General features: G+C 42.2%; 1 protein-coding gene and 1 pseudogene across 1 annotated transcript in view; one reads left to right on the forward strand and one right to left on the reverse strand.

Moving 5' to 3' along the window:
* Nucleotides 1-19,304, reverse strand: part of LOC124603116 (histone demethylase UTY) — a 215,403-nt gene that overhangs the window by 34,568 nt on the left and 161,531 nt on the right. Inside the window, exons 14-17 of the mRNA XM_047136372.1 lie at nucleotides 17,054-17,259; nucleotides 16,642-16,947; nucleotides 11,955-12,091; nucleotides 11,749-11,867 (exon numbers count right to left, since the gene is read on the reverse strand). Of these exons, the coding sequence (XP_046992328.1) occupies nucleotides 11,749-11,867; nucleotides 11,955-12,091; nucleotides 16,642-16,947; nucleotides 17,054-17,259 (768 nt within the window). The remainder of the gene's footprint in view (nucleotides 1-11,748; nucleotides 11,868-11,954; nucleotides 12,092-16,641; nucleotides 16,948-17,053; nucleotides 17,260-19,304) is intronic.
* LOC124552522 lies at nucleotides 11,007-11,124 on the forward strand (annotated as a pseudogene).

The raw sequence follows: 19,304 nt of genomic DNA on the forward strand, positions 1-19,304 counted from the left end.
TTCCTCTGTCTTAATCTTCAAGTGGAAAACAAGCCCCAAGACCCATAAAAATGAAAGACTGCCCCCTGTTGTTATGATTTGAAATCATGAGAAGAGATGGATGACTCAAACTTAAATGCTGGACTGGTTCCTCAATGTATGGGAACTCTGTCCAGCTGGAATTTCCAAGCTAACACCAATGCTTTGCCTTGATGGATTTTATGGTCATCTCAATGGTGATGCAAAAAATAAGGTCCACAGCCTATCCAATGACCTTGTTATTACTCTTTCAGGCATGACTTCAGAATTACAACCCCTGTATGTTTGTGGGACTGAACTTTAGCATTGACTTCAAAGATCGCACTTTACAAAACACATCTTGTCACAGTTTTCATAAATTAGTTGTAAATGGCAAAAGTGACTGCACCAGCCAGCATCTGAAATGTTTCTATCATTTAATGACCAGGAAACGTAACATAAAAAAAGATAACTTGACAATTCAGAGGCTTCCTTTACCAGGATACAGATTAGCTGGGTGTTTTTCAAGGAGTTCCTTGAGTGGTGGGGGAGTGACTACATACGTAAAAACAGTATTCCATGTGAGTCCATAGATGTATCATGGCATTGCACTGAACAGATATTTAAATGTTGTGAAGGGGCAGTTGAATTTAGTGAAACTAAACTTCTAATTGTTGTTGTTTATCAGTTCCCTCACCCTGACTTCAGATCATTTCTGCTTAAGCTAGAGAGGGTTCTTGATTCACTTTTTAGGAAGTACCAGAAATTAGCTTTATGTGGTGACTTCAATATAAATTTTGTATATGATGGTGCAAGAAAAAGGATGTTGGTAAATCTCCTAAATTCATATGATCTGATGCAAACTGTGTTTTTTTTCCAACTAGGGTGCAAGGCAACAGTAGCACAGCCATAGACAATATTTTTATTCATTCTTCATTACTAGATGGGCATTCTGTTAGTAAAAGGGTGAATGGCCTCAGACCATGATGTACAGATTTTGACACTAAAAAGCTTTTGTACTCAAACAAATGTCACATATAATTACAAACTATGTAGGAAAGATAATCCAACAGCAATAGAGAGTTTTTTAAGCCTTGTCAAGAAACAAGAGTGGCAGGATGTTTATAGTGCCGATCACATAGATGATAAATATAATGCTTTCCTTAACACATTTCTCATGCTCTTTGAGAGTTGCTTTCCATTAGAACTTCAAAATGGGGCACTAGCAGTAATAGGCAGCCCAGGTGGCTGACTATAGGGATAAGGATATCACGTAGAACAAAGCGGGAATTATATCAAAATGTTAGAAGTAGTCACAATCAAGCTACAGTAGCCCATTACAAATAGTATTGTATGGTGCTTAAAAATGTTATTAGGTAGGCAATGAGTATGTGGCATGCAAATAGAATAGCTAATTCACAGGAAAAAATTAAAACAATATGCTTAGTTGCGAAGGAAGTGTCTGGTCATCATCGCAAGGTCAACGATATAAAGTCAGTTCGTAGTAAAAATATTTCTGTCACTAATAAATCAGACATAAGTACAGTATCTAACAATCATTTTCTGAGCATTGCTGGTGAATTAAATAAAAATTTAGTTTCCACAGAGACTCATACAACTTTCTTGGCAATAGCCTTTCCGAGATTGATGTCTGAAATACTCCTCTGTGATACAGACAAGAGGGAGATTGAGTCAATAATTAAATCACTGAAGCCTAAGGACTCTCATGGATGTGGTGGAGTGCCTAGGAGAATATTAAAGCACTGTGCTGCACATATACGTATTTAGCCATATTTGTAATTTTTCCTTTACGAATGGTCAGTTTCCTGAACAATTAAAGTACTCAGTAGTAAAGCCGCTTTATAAAAAGGGAGAAAGAGATAATGTAGACAATTTTAGACCTATTTCTATGCCATCAGTGTTTGCTGAAGTAATTGAAAAGGCTGTGTATGTAAGGATAATTTATCATTTTGTATCACACGTTTTGCTATGCAAAGTACAGTTCTGCTTTAGAAGTTGTCTAACAACTGTTTGAACGCTAGGCATATTTTTTGATTTAACTAAGGTATTTGATTGTGTTGATCACAAAATATTGCTCCAGAAGGTGGACCATTACAGAATACGGGGAACAGCTGGGAGCAGCTCATAATTGGTTCACCTCTTACTGAGAATGATTGTGATGTGGGGCCTGATTGGGGGTACGGTCATGTGGGGGGGAGGGGGGGGGTGCACCAGGGATCAGTGTTGGGGCCACTCCTGCTCCTTATTTATATAAATGATATGGCCTCTAGTATTATGGGTAACTAAAATATTTCTGTTTGCTGATGACACTAGCTTAGTAGTAATGGATGTTAAGTGAAACATTGGCACGGTTTCAAATAGTGCAGTACATGACCCAAGTTTGTGGCTTGTAGAAAATAAACTAATGCTAAATCACAGTAAGAGTCAGTTTTTACAGTTTCTAACACACAATTAAACAAAACCTGACGTTTTAATTTCACAGAATTGGCATATGATTAGTGAAACTGAACAGTTCGAATTTCTATGTGCTCAGATAGATAGTAAACTGTTGTGGAAACTCCACACTCAGGAGTTTATTCAAAGTTTAATGCTACCATTTTTACTATTCGAATGGTATCTCAAGTGAGTGATCATTTGACACAAAAATTAATCTACTTTGCTTATTTTCATTTGCTTATGTCATATGGTATTATATTTTGGGGTAACTCTTCCCATTCTAAAAGGATATAATGGGTGGTTCAGGCAATAAGTGGTGTACATTCACAAACCTCTTGTCGACCCCTGTTCAAGAGTCTGGGTATTTTGACACTGACCTCTCAATATATATATACTCCTTACTGTCATTTCTTGCTAACAATGTTAGCTTATTCCCAGGAATAAGCAACTTTAACTCAGTTAATACTTAGCAGAAATCAAACCTGCATTTGGATTGGACTTCCCTAACTCTTGTGCAGAAAGGTGTTCAGTATACTGCTGCATCCATTTTCAATAAGCTACCACTCGAATTTAAAAATCTTAGCAGTAGTCTACACACTTTCAAACCGAAACTGAAAAGTTTCCTCATGGGTCTGTCCTTCTATTCTGTCGAGGAGTCTCTTGAAAAATTAAGCTGATTCTTGTTGTATTGTTGATTGTGTTTACTTAGACTTATGGACTGACTATTATTGGGTTCATAAACACTTTATTTTTATCTGTTATTACTATTATGTTGTAATTTCATGTACTGACACGTCCCATGACCTTGGACATTTGGCCCTCAATTTGGTCCTATGGAACTTGACATGTAAATAAATAAATAAACATGACAGCAGCTTTGTTTGGGATTGAGCCCCACTGATATGACAAAGCTCGAAAGACTGGAGTGGTATAGCCATATGAAAAGAATTCCTTCAATTATAAACCAGAGATAACTGGAACAGGGAAAGAGCTCCACATATTTGAGAGAAACAGATCCCCAGAGACATTTGTAAAAGACGCACAAACATTATTAATGTCGTAAATTTTTTGGCGATGCTGGTGGTGATGGTGGTGTTGACCACATCCTTTACCACACCGTAACATTTAACAGATGTTACATCAAAATATGTAAGTGACCTAATGTTATTCAGACAAACATGCTGGCATCTTGTGACTCACATTGCCATGTACATCCATACTCTGTAAATCATTGTGAGGTGCATGGCAGAAAGTACTTCCCATTGTACAAGTTTTTATGGCTTTTGCCCATTCCATTCACATATAAAGAATAGAAGAATGATTGTGTAACATGGTGTCATTAGTTGATCTTCTTTTCATGATCCCTATGTGAGTGATGCATAGGGGTTCACTGTGCACATAGGTTCACAACTTAAAGTTAGTTCTACAAACTTTCTAAGTAGACTTTCAGGGAATAGTTTGTATCCATCTTCAAGCACTAGCCTTTCTTTTTTATGGTTTTAGGGCGCAAAACTGTTATGGTCATAAGTGCCCATTCTGTGGCTTAGTGAAGGGTAAAAAACCAAATTTTAAATCAGCAGCAATTGGAGTGAAACTCAAAAAGGAGGGAAACTAAAAAAAGAAGGAAATCTTGGACATCTTCTAAAAGGGAAGATATATCAGGCAACAGCTGTAAATGGACACATACCAGATTAAAATAGGGGCACTGAAGGAAAAGGTGTCTCACTGTTCACGGTTGAGAGCAATGGGGCAAAAGTGGAGGAGGATCGCCACTTAAAAGATGTCGGTGGCTAAAAAGCCCTACCCAGAGTCTAGTTAAAATTACCTCCTCCCGATGACAAGGCTGGGAGGAAGAGGTCCAAGCACAGGGAAGAAGTTTTATGACCCATAATTTATTATTAGGAAGTGCAGAACAACGTGTGTGCCATAAAAGAGCAACACGACGACACAAAACGGTCTGTAGATCAGCAAAGGGAACCATGCAAACAGTGGGCCGAGGAAGAGAGACTGCAGTTTTTGCCGCTACATAGGCCGCCTCATTTCCGCAGATACCAACATGCCCCGGGATCCAGAGGAATGCCACAGAGACGTCACCCAAGTGGAGCATGTGGAGGCAGTCTTGAATCTGGTGGATGAGAGGGTAGATGGGATAAAGAGCTTGGAGGTTGAGAAGAGAGCTGAGTGAATATGGGCATATAATATACTCTATTTGCTAATGGCGACAGATATATTGAACAGCCTGGAGAACAGCATAAAGCTCTGTAGTAAAAACCAAACGTTGGTCGGGAAGCCGAAATTTAATAAGGGGTGTCGCCAACAATATAGGCACTACCAATACCAAATGTGGTCTTTGAGCCATCAGTGTAAATAAATGTGGCATCCTCCATTGGTGCACACAGAGCAGCAAATGCCGATGCCGGACAATAAACCATTTGTGGGGAGGGGGGGGGGGGGGGGTACTATCCTCGCGATGCTGGCAAAGGTCATGGAGAAGGCAGGTCCAGTGGCAAAACCAAGGTGGCACCGTACCCCCATTTGTCAAGAAAGTTTTAGGAAATTGGAAGGAAAGGGAATGTAGCAGTAGACAGAAGCAGACTCCCAGTGATAGTAGAGAGGAAGGTCTGCCTGCATACCCTAAATCCAAGAAGGCATCGGGGGGGGGGGGGGGGGGGGGGGGGGGGGGGCAGGGGGGGGGGAGGGGGGAAGAGCGTGGGTCAGATGAGCAGGCATGGAAGACAGATGACTTGTGTAATGACTCAGAAGGACAGCTCACAAATCAGACAGTGGAGGTTCAGTGCTCTCAGCACAAAGGCTCTCCACAGGGCTGGTGTAAAAAGCTCCAGATACTAAACACAATCCATGGTGGTGGACAGAGTTGAGACGTCGAAGAATAGACGGCCATCAGAGGAGTAAACTATGCTTCCAATTTCGAGCGCACTAAGGTGCAATGTAAGCCGAGGAGGACCACTCTGTCAGCTCCCCAGGAGGTACCACTCAGAACACGGGGGGGCGGTCCATTGAGAGCTGTGGTAGATTGTAAAATCATCATTGACAATGAGGGAGCCTGAAACATCGGGAAGGAGACAATCCATAATTGGATTCATGGCAACGGCAAACAGTACAAAACTTAACATGGAGCCCTGGGGCAGCCTGTTTTCTTGGGAGAAAGTACGGGAAAGAGTTGTGTTCACTTGCACCTTAAATGTGCACTCTGTCATAAATTCATGAGTGGAAAGGGGTAGCTGACCTCAAAAGCCCTAAGAGAACAGTGTGCAGAGGATGCCTATCCTCCAACAGGTATCGTATGCCCTCTCCAGATCAAAAAATATAGCTACCGTTTGGAGTTTCCTGAGAAAATTGTTCATGATATGAGTGGAGAGAGCAACTAGATGATCAACTGTAAAACGATGCTTTCGGAAACCGCATTGGGCAGGTGTTAAAAGGTTTCAGGACTCCAGCCACCAGCCCAAACGGCAAATTACCATCACTCCAAAACCTTACATACACTACTCACGAGAGAGATGGGGTGATAGCTAAAGGGGAAATGTTTGTCCTTTCCAGGTTTTGGAAGAAGAATGACGATAGCTTCCTGCCATCTACCGGGAAAGGTACTGTCAGTCCATCTTCAATTATAAAGGCGAAGGAGGTAATGCAGAATATAGTATGATAAATGCAGCAACATTTGGACATGGATGCCATCAGTCCCGGGGCGGAAGAGCGAGAGGAAGAGAGTGCATGTTGGAGTTTCCTCATAGAAAAAATAGTATTATAGCTTTCGCAATTTTGAGAGGAGAAAGCAAGATAGCACCCTCCTGCTGGTTGTTTCTTCGTTAGAAAGGCTTGCGGGTAATTTGAAGAGCTCAAAATCTCAGCAAAGTGTTCACCCAACGATTTAGAAATTGCGACTGGGTCCACTAAGGTATCCTGCGCAACAGTTAGGCCAGAGATCGGGGAGAAACTAGACGTGCCAGATAACCATTGAATTCAACTCCAAACTACAGGTGAGAGAGTGAAGGTATTAAAGGAGCTGGTAAGAAAGTCCCAGCTTGCCTTCTTGCCATCGCGGATGATGCAACAGCATCAGGCACGTAGCTGCTTATGGCGGATACAGTTGGCCAACATAGGATGGTGGCAGAAAACACGAAGAGCATGTCTCAGCTCGTGTATTGAGTCACAGCATGTCTCGTTCCACCACGGAACTGGAGGGGGTGGGGGGGGAGGGGGGGGGGGGAGGGGGCAGAGGGGAGGTACGAGGTGTTCAACTATTCCGCATCTGTAAAAATAACTTCTGTAACATAAGTGAGCTGATCGTCAGTGCTAGGAAATTGATGGTCATCAAATGTTGCTAGAGAGGAGAAAAGTGTCTAATTGGCTAGGGAAAACTTCCAGTGTCTTGGGCACATAGATGGGGCTGTAATTGAAGGGCACATGGAAAATGGTCACTCGAGTGTGTATCAGCAAGAGTGAGCAATTCGAAGCACCGAACTGGCCGAACAGTACCGACCAAAAGGTCCAAATGAGAGGAGGTTGACATGGAGGTAGACAAAAATGTAGGTTCCCCAGTGTTGAGGCAAACAAGATCCACTTTGTGGAAGAGGACAATCAATAGGGAGCCTCTTTGACAAGGATGCGGAGATCCCCAAAGCGGATGGTGAGCATTGAAGTCCCCAACCAGCAAATGAGGGGGTGGGAGCTGATGAAGGAGATTGGCTCTTGCCATTGGTGTGGACGACGGAATGTGGTGTATGGTACAAAGAGAGAAGGTTTATCCAGAAAGAGAAAGATATACAGCAACAGCTTGCAAGGAACTGTTTAAGGGGATTGGGTGGTGATGGATAGTATCGTGGAGAAGAATTGTAAAGTCCCCCCATGTGCTGGAGTGCCATCGACAGAGGGGAGACCAATCCAGACTAATTGCAAATAAGGGAAGGCAAAGCGATCATGGGGATGGAACTTTGTTTCCTGAAGACAAAAGAAGACCGGGGAGTAGGATCGTAAGAGGATTGACAATTCATCCCCATTGGAGTGAATTCCGCAGATATTCCAATGGATAATTGACATAGGGGGGACAGAAAAGGGAAAAATCTCACCACAGTTGCCGTCAACTCAACGAGCACTGAGAGCTAGCAGCTGACGGCATGGAATGGCACTCCACAAAATACAGAAGTTCGTAATCCATAGGTTGTTCGGTGGCAGCTCCTGCTGCCAGTGATCGGCTGGTTGATCGGCCACCAGCGGTGCGTCTTGGCGCCACAGAAGAAGGCCGAGGATGGCTACCGCTGGGTGGCACTGTAGAAGAGACATGCCGTGATGGAGAAGGAGAGGAACTTTGTTTCTTATGAGCCTTCTTGGAAGCAGGACGCTGAAATGAGAAAGGAGTCGATGGTTGTGAGGTTTGGGTATGTAAAAAATCTTCATGAGTAGGCTCTTGTTTTTGGAAGTCTGGGTACTTGATTTTGAGGCCTGTAATTTAGTAGGAGTCGGTGAAGGTTGAGCCTTAGAGTGAGTGGTTGATAGTGGGGAAGTTGAATAGGCGATCTTAGGGCTGGCCGATCTGACGACCATGGCGCTAAAGGTGAGATCGCCAGTCTGCGTGGCTACCTCCTTATTAGGTCGAGGAGAGGTCAGGACAGTGCTATATTTACCAGCTGGGAACACAGTGGACTTTCTACTGGCAGATAACTTATGAGCAGCAAAGGTAGACACCTTTTCCTTCTCTCAGATTTCCTGAATAATTCGTTTATCTTTAAAAATAGGACAACCTCTAGGGGAAGCAGCATGGTCACCCATTCACTTGATGCAACAAGGGGTGGAGGTGGACAGTCACCCTCATGAGCATCCCTGCCACATGTAATACATTTGGCCATATTGGAACACAACTGGCTGATTAAACTGCTGACACTGATAGCAACATGTAGGGTTGGAGATGTAAGGTCAAACTGAAATGATCTCATATTCTGCTTTAATATGCGATGGAAGTTGAACTCTGTCAAACATCAAGAATAGAGTGTGGGTCAGTACCAAATCCTTATCACCCTTTTCATGACTCAATGTACAGCCGTTACACCCTGGTCAGGCAGGTAATTTTGAATGTTCTCATTGGATAATCCGTCAAGTGACCTTGCATAAACCATCCCGTGCAATGAATTTAAAGTACAGTGCGCTTCCACCCGCACATGGAAGGTGTGTAGCAGTGTAGTTCGAAACAATTTATGTGCGTGGAGGACACTGTTTGTAACAACAAGGTGCCATTTCGTAAGCGGGAACAAGCCTTTACAGGACCTGCAATTGCATCAACACCTTTCTGAATAATGAAAGGGTTGACTGTGGACAAGCCTTGGCCCTCGTCAGACCGAGAAACAACAAGGAACTTTGGCACCGATGGAAGAATTGTCCACGGCTGCGACTCATCTAGCTTTCTCTTGTGGTCAGAAGTTGTAGAAGTAGGGGAAACCATTGTGAAAGTATCCCCAATGATTACCGGCATCTCCGATGGCACACTTCTTCCTAGTGGGGGGCCTCTCTGAGGGCACCCCCGCCTTAAGTGATTGTCCACACCTCAGGTCACACCTCCCGAAAAATGGACGGAGGGACCAATCGGCACATTTGGAAGGTACCAGCTCAGGTAATCACCCCTCCCTGGGCCTGGCCTATACCAGAGGGTACATACGTGCCCTACTTGTCTACCCGGGGCAGGGAATTACACATTACCCTGTCACCAGCTACATGTGGGTCAGTCTTCAGGCACGCACAGGGAGGAAAGAAGGAGACGGGGGAACAAAGAAAAGGAAAGAAGAGAAGAGGTCTCAAACGCCGCAGCGGAGGAGGAGGTAAAGAGAAGAATCAAGGAAAAGAGAAGGACAAAGTGAGGACAGAGACTTTCCAGTATAGAGAGAAAAGAAGAGAAACCACATCTTACAGTCACAAGTGTCCATCTCCGGACATAGGCACAAAACATACTCCCAAAGAGAGGGAGAAGGGGAATGGAAGGGGCTGTGGGGTGAGGGGTGGGGGGTGGAGGTGGGGAGGGGGAGAATCGGGACAGGGAGGGTTGTGGAAAGGGAAGGTATGCAGCCTGGAAAGGTATGCAGCCTGGAAAGGTATGCAGCCTGGAAAGGTATGCAGCCTGGAAAGGTATGCAGCCTGGACAGGTATGCAGCCTGGAAAGGTATGCAGCCTGGAAAGGTATGCAGCCTGGAAAGGTATGCAGCCTGGAAAGGTATGCAGCCTGGAAAGGTATGCAGCCTGGAAAGGTATGCAGCCTGGAAAGGTATGCAGCCTGGAAAGGTATGCAGCATGGAAAGGTATGCAGCATGGAAAGGTATGCAGCCTGGAAAGGTATGCAGCCTGGAAAGGTATGCAGCATGGAAAGGCATGCAGCCTGGAAAGGAAAGAGAGCTGCACTAGCTAGGGGTCCCATGTTCGCCACGCACGTATCCACAAAAGGTTTGTGGACCCCCTGGAGGGAATAGCACTATCCTGTGCATTGCTAACTATTTTTAGTTATTCTAGTGAGAAAGAGAATGGACTTGAAATTTTTCAAATCAATTTGAGCAGCATATATTCAGTGTAACATTATTTCCCATGAAATAACCATTTCTCAAGGGACACATACTTCCACGGCAGCATTCACACACACACACACACACACACACACACACACACACACACACTTAGGCTAAAAGGAGAGCTAAAGACCAAAACCTAGGGCAATCACCTAATCTGGAACATTTGTCTGCCAGCTAATCCACCACTAATCAGTTACATGTGAGTAAAAATATGCAATTATTTTAAGGTCATATGACCATTTTTCTGTAAAGGCACATATGTTAATATATTAAGCTATGAACAAACGTAGAAACTATTTCCAATCATGCATATCAATGTGGGTATCACTCTTGGGATGAAAGATGACAGCATTAAGAATAAAGCCACTCAACACTGAAAATTCTGAATGTGCAATGCCATGTTGCACAGCCAGTGACATAAATTGTAAAATGGCAGACCTGTCAAATCCAGCAACTGAAATAGTAAGCTTCAAAACCTGAAAACTGACAAAATGGTTCAATAACCACTTTTATTCCAAAATCACTTGTCCCTCATTATCCTAGTTGTAGTGTGTGCCAAATTTGCATCTTTATAAATTTCTTAGTTTTCAGGAGCTGAACCAGAAGACAAAAAAGCAGAGTGGTTTAAATCAATTAGTCCTGTCTTCTAAACTGCCCTTCTTAGACTTCAACAGTAGCACCACATACCAAACAAACTACTGTACATAACTTGCTTTTTCATTTTTTCCCCCCAGATATCCTTGGCATAGTTTCACATAAGCTCCACAACCCATCTCTAGCTACAATAGAACAAAATCAAACAGTTTTTTTGACACAAAAGGGGCATCTCATTATATTTTGTCGTGCATACTATTCCACTGACACTGGTGCCAGCTGTTATTTCTTTGCATGGAGTGCATGAGGCATGAAAACAGTACACCCAAGAGTAGCTAGTTGTTCAGTATCCAAAGATTTGAGATTTGGTCCAAGGTTGATACCAGGATCAGCAACGGCCTTGCCACAGTGGTTACTCCGGTTCCCGCGAGATCACCGAAGTTAAGCGCTGTTGGGCATGGTCAGCACTTGGATGGGTGACCATCCAGGCCGCCATGCGCTGTTGCCATTTTTCGGGATGCACTCAGCCTCGTGATGCCAATTGAGGAGCTACTCGACCGACTGGTAGTGGCTTCGGTCAAGAATACCATCATAACGACCGGGAGAGCAGTGTGCTGACCCCACGTCCCTCCTATCCGCATCCTCCATGGAGGATGACATGGCGGTCGGATGGCCCCGGTAGGCCACTCGTGGACTGAAGACGGAGTACTTTTTTTAAATTTTTTATACCAGGATCTATTTCTACCACATTACTTTCACTTTGACAATATTTTATAAGTACAGGACATGCTGGATTACAACTGACTCACCCTCCATCTTAAATAATAGTTGCATAGCCTCACAGCTGCTTTGGATAACTGGTTCTCAGATTTGAGAATTTATAATCACATTCATAATTGATTTAGTGAATGATAATTAGTCAGTACTCTGGCTTATATACCGTGTGTGGCAGCAAGATTTAAATACACATATATTCATTTGTAGGGAAAAGTTATTTGAGGGAGATGGGATAAAGGTAGAGGGAAAAAAAAAAAAAAAAAAAAAAAAAAAAAAAAAAAAAAAAAAAAAAAAAAAAGGGGGGGGGGGGGGGGGGGGGAAGAAATGTGTAAGATTTTGTCGAAATAGCACTAACCTGCATTGACCCATACTAAATCTCCTGGCCTCTGCATGAATCGATAGACTGGTATATTTTCCTCATATAAATCATCTAAAGAAGGCCACCAGGAGCCATGAAGGTAGTTTATATTATTCCTAGAGGGAAAAAACAATAGTGTTATTCACCAAAAATTAGATTACAAATGAAATTTCTGTAAACTGCTTAATTTCTGAACAGCTTACCTTTCACAAAGATTGTAAATAACTCCCCAGTACGCATCAGGCACAGCAAACCATTCACAGTCACCTGGGCCAATGTTAATATTGATGGAGCAGAAGTTGTTATTCTCTTGGTGTCCCGGAGTCCTGCTTCCAGGAACCTGAAATTAAACACCACAGATTAAACAGCATTCTATAATTTATTGTAGACACTTTACAATTGAGGCATTCCAACACACCAACATCTATCCATCCCATCATATATTTCAAAGTGTCCACCTAAAATCTTTAATGCAAGTACTATGATGAACTACATATTATAGTCAGAACTTGCATTTCTAAGAAACTACTGATTTGAGATTACACAAATGAAAGTGTTGAATAGTGGTTAAGCACATGAACAAAATGTTCAACTTTGCAATTAAGATTAAATATAAAGGAGGAACCAAGTTCAAAAGTTGACCAGTAAAATTCAAATTCTTATTCTTATTTATTAATCTATTCACTACTCAACATCTCCTTGTACAGCAAGTGTTTGACATTACAGATTTCAAATATCATATTAAACTTGCCAGCTGCCATAGGTTCAAATGGCTCTGAGCACTATGGGACTTAACATCTTAGGTCATCAGTCCCCTAGAACTTAGAACTACTTAAACCCAACTAACCTAAGGACATCACACAACACCCAGCCACCACGAGGCAGAGAAAATCCCTGACCCCGCCGGGAATCGAACCCGGGAACCCGGGCGTGGGAAGCGAGAACGCTACCGCACGACCACGAGATGCGGGCAGCTGCCATAGGCATGTTAATGTGGTTGACATAATTAAAGTAATATTTGAATCTCACATTTGAGTAGGTGAAGTCACAAAAAGGATGCAACATCAGTTACAAGTACAAAGTGCATTCAATAAGTAATGCAACACACTTTTTTCCTTGGCCACTCTCAGTTGAAAAATGCAGATTTTGTTGTGGTACATTGTGAAATATTCCTGCTTGAGCCCTTATTGTTTCAATTTTGTTTCAATAGGTGACAAGAGTTATGTGTAGCCTTCAAATTGGAGTCTTTAATGGAAGTGTGTTCTAATTCTAAGCAGAGAGCTGTCACTGAGTTTCTTTTGACGGAAAACCAGAGTGATGCAGGTATTCAGAGGAAACTGCACAATGTCTGTGAAGACCTAGCAGTCAACAAAAGTATGGTGAGTCATCATCAAAGTGTCTATCATCATTGCCAAAAGGTCATGCAAACCTATCCGATCTCCCCCATGCCAACTGACCACACACAGCTGTGAGTTCTGCAATGTTGGAACGTGCAGACACACACATTTCACGTGGTCAAAGGATCACAATCAAACACCTCACTGCTCAACTGGACATCTCTGATGGTAGTGCTGACATGCCCATATACCTGTTGGGAGTACTCAATGGGGTGTGCGTCCTGGGTTTCTCACCGCCTAACAGAAGACCACGAAGAGCAACAAAGGACCATCTGTGCAGAATTGCTTACATGTTATGAGGCTGAGCATGACAAATTTTACAAAATTGTTAAGGCTTTCGTGGTCACTTGTTGACAAACTGCCTATTGGTTTTTGTCTCGGGTTCTTCGGCCGACGTTCATCTAATGATTTTTCTGACGTTTCGCCAACACGAGTGGCTGGCATTGTCAAAGCTTCACCCTCCACTGCCAGTGGTGAACTGGAGCCGAGCTCGCGGGCGCAGACTATATGTACCTGGCGCGCCAACGTCCGAGGGCTTCTCCACGGTTTTTTGTCGAACATCATCAGAGGTGATGAAACATAGGTTCATCACTTTGAACTGAAAACAAAATGCCAATTCTGTTTGATATCTTCCCTAATGATGCAATGATCAACTCCGAAGCGTATTGTGTTACCCTCAGGAAATTTAAGAAATGACCTCAGTAAGATAGCCACCATAAAAATGCAAAGAAACTCCTCCTTCTCCATAACACAAGGACTTTCACAAGTCTGCACACCCAAGAGCAGCCCACAAAACTTCAATGAACTGTTCTTCCTTATAATCCCTACAGCCAGGATCCCACACCTTCCGATTTCATCCATTTGGCCCAGTGAATGATGCACTCTGCAGGAAGCAGTATATGGATAATGGTGAGGTTACTGATGCAGCAAGACATTGACTCTGATGTTGATGCAGTAGAGTGATAGCATGTGGACATATAGGCCCTCCCAATAAGGTGGCATAAAGCAGTCACATCGAACAAAGATAGAGTTGACAAATATGGTTTTATAGCCAAAAGACCGGAGACTAATGCAGTGTACTGGAATCCTGAACAAAACCAACCTGCTTTCACAACCAAAATGTGTTGCATTACTTATTGAACACCCCTCATAGTACAATAACGATACAGATAATTAAGATCAGGAGTATAACTGGAACTGTAAGTAAGTAGTTAAACAAAGCAAGAAATAAAATACATTCATCAAAAAATGTTTTGCATCATCTTGGTTTCGAGAGTTCTGGATACTGTACAGAAAATTGGAATAGAGGGCAACATAAACATCATTTTCGCCCTTTTTATTGCTCATGAAAACCACATATTGCATGTTGTACCACCATACAGCAAGACCTTCAGAGGTGGTGGTCCAGATTGCTGTACACACCAGTACCTCTAATACCCAGTAGCATGTCCTCTTGCATTGATGTATGCCTGTATTCGTCATGGCATACTATCCACAAGTTCATCAAGGCACTGTTGGTCCAGATTGCCCACTCCTCAATGGCAAATTCGGCGTAGATCCCTCAGAGTGGTTGGTGGGTCACGTCATCCATAAACAGCCCTTTCTCATCTATCCCAGGCAGGTTCGATAGGGTTCATGTCTGGAGAACATGCTGGCCACTCTAGTCGAGCGATGTCGTTATCCTGAAGAAAGTCATTCACAAGATGTGCATGATGTCTTCATCCATGAAGACGAATGCCTCGCCAATATGCTGCCGACATAGTTGTACCATCAGTTGAAGGATGGCATTCACATATTGTACAGCCGTTACAACACCTTCCATGACCACCAGCAGTGTACATCGGCCCCACATAATGCCACCCCAAAACAGCAGGAACCTCCACCTAGCTGCACTCGTTGGGCAGTGTGTCTAAGGCATTCAGCCTGACTGGGTTGCCTCCAAACATGTCTCCGACAATTGTCTGGTTGAAGGCATATGTGACACCCACTGGTGAAAAGAATGTGATGCCAATCCTGAACAGTCCATTCAGCATGCTGTTGGGCCCATTTGTACCACGCTGCATGGTGTCATGGTAGCAAAGATGGACCTTGCCATGGATGTCAGGAGTGAAGTTGCACATCATGCAGCTTATTGCGCACAGTTTGAGTTGTGACACGACGTCCGGTGGCTGCACAAAAAGCATTAATCAACATGGTGGCATCGCTGTGAGGGTTCCTCCGAGCCATAATCTGTAGGTAGTGGTCATCCACTGCAGTAGTAGCCCTTGAGTGGCCTGAGCGAGGCATGTCATAAACAGTTCCTATCTCTCTGTATCTCCTCCATGTCTGTACAACATCGCTTTGGTTCATTCCGAGATGCCTAGACACTTCCCTTGTTGACAGCCCTTCCTGGCACAAAGCAACAATGCGGACGCGATTGAACCATGGTATTGACCATCTAGGCATGGCTGATCTACAGACACCACGAGCCATGTACCTCCTTCTTGGTGGATTGACTGGAACTGATCGGCTGTTGGACACCCTCTGTCACGCATGGTTGTTTACATCTTTGGGCAGGTTTAGTGACATCTATGAACAGTCACAGGGATTGTATCTGTGATACAATATCCACAGTCAATGTCTATCTTCAGGAGTTCTGAGAGCTGGGGTGAAGCAAAACTTTTTTTGATGTGTATAGAATGAAATTTTATGAAACAACCACTGTTCGAAACCAGAACAGCTCAGAAACAGTAACAGGCGGGAGGGTGCATTGGGTATCGTCCTGCACTAGGTTATTTCACAGGGATATGACCCATATAGCAAGCAATGACTCACATAGCAAGAAATCGTGATAGGCACAATATAAGAGAAGAGCAGGATATCTTTTAGACTGGGGGTAGGCTTCAAAATCATTACCTCTCTTTAATGAGCAATACATTTCTTACGAAAGACAACTAACTAGACTCACACGAAAGTATGAGAGACTGTTTATATATGCTTTATAGACAATATCAGTGAAGAATTCACATAAACTAACATTTTAATCTGAAACACCCCAAATGGTTACATTTTCACAGAAAAATAATAACCACATAAAAAATTAAGCTAAACAGTGTTATCATTACCATACGATCCCAAACGGTTATGCTTTCACAGAAAAATAATAATGACTTAAAAAATTAAGGTAAATGACATTATCAGTGGCATAGGACTTTCAAAGCTTAATATTTCTAGTCCACAAATGTATATTCCTGCTGGTAAGATTTGCATCTCTGATTACAACGCACAAAACACTTTAAATATGAAAACCACGAAAAATAATACACAGACACTTTCAACAATAAAACTAAGGAGATTATCATCCACTGCTCCAAACTCTGTGTGACTTATCGTGCATGAAAATAAAATAAAACAAACATAATTGCAACAGCTGAAAAAGTTATACATACATTTTTCCAGCATATCAGAAGGATTCTGAATTGTTGAAAATAGTTTTGTAACTAAATAATAGTACCTTCATGTACAGTTGTACTGTGTTCATGCCAAGAATAACATGACCAACATGGGACAACATATTTCCAGCAGAGACAACACGAGCAAATGCTGGTAATTTCATGAGTTCCTGCAGTTGAGGTCTCCATTTTCGTTCATCTGAGAGATCAACATTAGTACCAAATCTTAACATTTTGGGCCCCGACTTCCCACCACCTGAACCTCCAAATGCACCTCCTTTCTTTCGACGCACATTTCCTGTAGAATCTTTCGAGTCCGAATCTGACAGATTACTGTTGTGTGCTCCTGCTGTTCTTTCACCTTCTTCCTGAAAAAATAAAAAAGCCCTCACACTGGCATGAGTGTTCTCACCAATGTGAAATATATCTGTATAGCGTATTATTCATTAAAGGCATCATGTGAAACTAATTTACCTTCAAGCTGTCCTGGAAAGACGATGCCTGATACTGAGCATATTTGGCAATAGTGGTGTGTGATCTGTGACTAATACAGGCCCAAACTTTTCGGCCTTGCTGTGGATCCCAGTTTTCATCTGATGTTTGCTGCATTTGTGTTCTAACTTCAACGCTATGGTCTGGATTTGCCTCAACAAGTGTCTTTGTTGAGAACAGGCCTAGGTCTAAAGGACAAAAAAATGTCTAGTTAGCTAAAATGTTATCTACAGTAGAGACTGATCACTAAATATAATCTGTAACCATTCTATATATGAAAGACTAAGACACTGAACACTGAGTCCGACTGGAAAATAGATGGCCAAGTGGTTGAGAAAGTCGATAGTAGTTGTTATTTGGGGGAGAAGATAACGGGTGACATACAGAACAACAGTAGTGCAGTAGACAGGGCACAGCTTATGCAGAAGCTTTGAATGCGGTGAAAACACCATATGACAAGAAAAATCTGACACGGAATGCCAAATTGCGACATTACACAGCAACTGTAAGAAATGCTGCTCTGTATGGATCAGAAACGATCACACTCGCCAAGAGAGCTTGTATACAGTTGGAGGAGGAGGAGTGGAAAATTTTGTGACATATAAGACACCAAAAAACATGGGTATATCTGGATACACAGAACACAACAGGAACTGTATGAAAATATTGAATCCATATTGAGCAAGATACAGAAGAGAAAGTTACAATTTGTTGGGCACATCATGAAGATGGATGAAGAGAGGTTGACTAAAAAGATATGGAATGCAACATGTCATATGGGAAACAAATGGGTGAAGGAAGTGAGAGATGACTGGAAGGCAGCAGGAATAAAAGAAAGGAGTCTGCAGGCAGTAGTACAGGACAGGGAGAAGTATAAAGGGTTGGTGGATGGTCACAGGCGGCCAGACACCAATCAAAGCTATCTTAACAGAAGAAGAAAGAAACAGAAGCTTCAAGAGAGTGGAGAGGTATTGAGAAGAAAGAAGACTTGCAAAAAAAGCCACAAGTGATCTTGAAGGGTCCTAATGAAGCAGAAGAAGAAGAAAAGGTATCTTAATTAGAATTAACCATGGTCCACACACTGTCTTGAGGAAGGTTTAAAATGGTCCTTATAAATTACTTTGTATTTTGAAGCTCTGAATCCGTATTTTTTTCCCTCCTGTTGAGGTGGAATAATATGCATTTGCGCCTAGTTCAATCTGTAATTTGCATCTATCATATTCTTGTCACAGTTGGACAGTTGAGTAATTGACTACTGCTCCCCTTATTTACACACATGCTTTTGAGCTCTTAAGGCCAAGTGCCTTGAACTACATCAGCTACTGGCAAACTAATCGTAAAGGACAAACCAAGAATGTAACCTTATGATCTCTCTTGGGACAAAGAAAGCTGAGAGTCAGCAGAATTTTCACATGCCTGTATGAAGTGAATTAAAGAAAATATAAATAGTTAAGTACAGAAGAGACTGCACTGATTTAAACCAGCTACTCATGAAAGACATGTTTAAATCAACTTCTTCATATACTCCACAAAGAACACCAACAGTGCTAATGAATTTCTTTCTCCATAGAAAGTAATTGCTGTGTTGATTATACATACACCATACTGGGAACCAGGATTCCCAGGATTCCTGTCATTTTCAAGCACGGATGTGGATTTAAACACCAATACAGCACACAGTACACAGTACCAGGTAATCACAACATACAGTGTTACCTATGTCTTCACAGAAACTGAATGCCAGGTTGTATTAATATCCAGCATTAAAAATCATTTAATTTGCTGATATGATTACAAAAATAAAATTTACAATTTCTTAAACTGAAAGTAGATCACAGATAGACTATCTTATGTCCGGTCCTAAAATTTTAATCATCTCAGCAAAATAAAGTTAGATAATTCAGTTTTGTTTGTTTTTAAACACTGGTACACTATAAAAACCTCACACCATAGTATGTTGCAAAATGGCATGGTCTGTTGATAAAAAGGAGTATTGTACACATAATTCACTTTCAAAAGCAACAGAAATGTTGCAGTTGTGTCTACATTGGCCCCAACATAGCTACAGCTTTTTCGCTGCTGTGAAAATGAATTACTGCACAGGCACTCCACTTACCAATGAGGTGGACCATTTTGTTTTGACTCCTATAACAACACACTATAGTACTGTGATGCACCAATTTCAGTGTTTATCAGAACTGTGGACATTTACACAGAAAAAATTAATTACATG

The sequence above is a fragment of the Schistocerca americana genome, chromosome 1 (assembly GCF_021461395.2).
Source record: "Schistocerca americana isolate TAMUIC-IGC-003095 chromosome 1, iqSchAmer2.1, whole genome shotgun sequence".
In the NCBI taxonomy this organism is placed as follows: domain Eukaryota; kingdom Metazoa; phylum Arthropoda; class Insecta; order Orthoptera; family Acrididae; genus Schistocerca; species Schistocerca americana.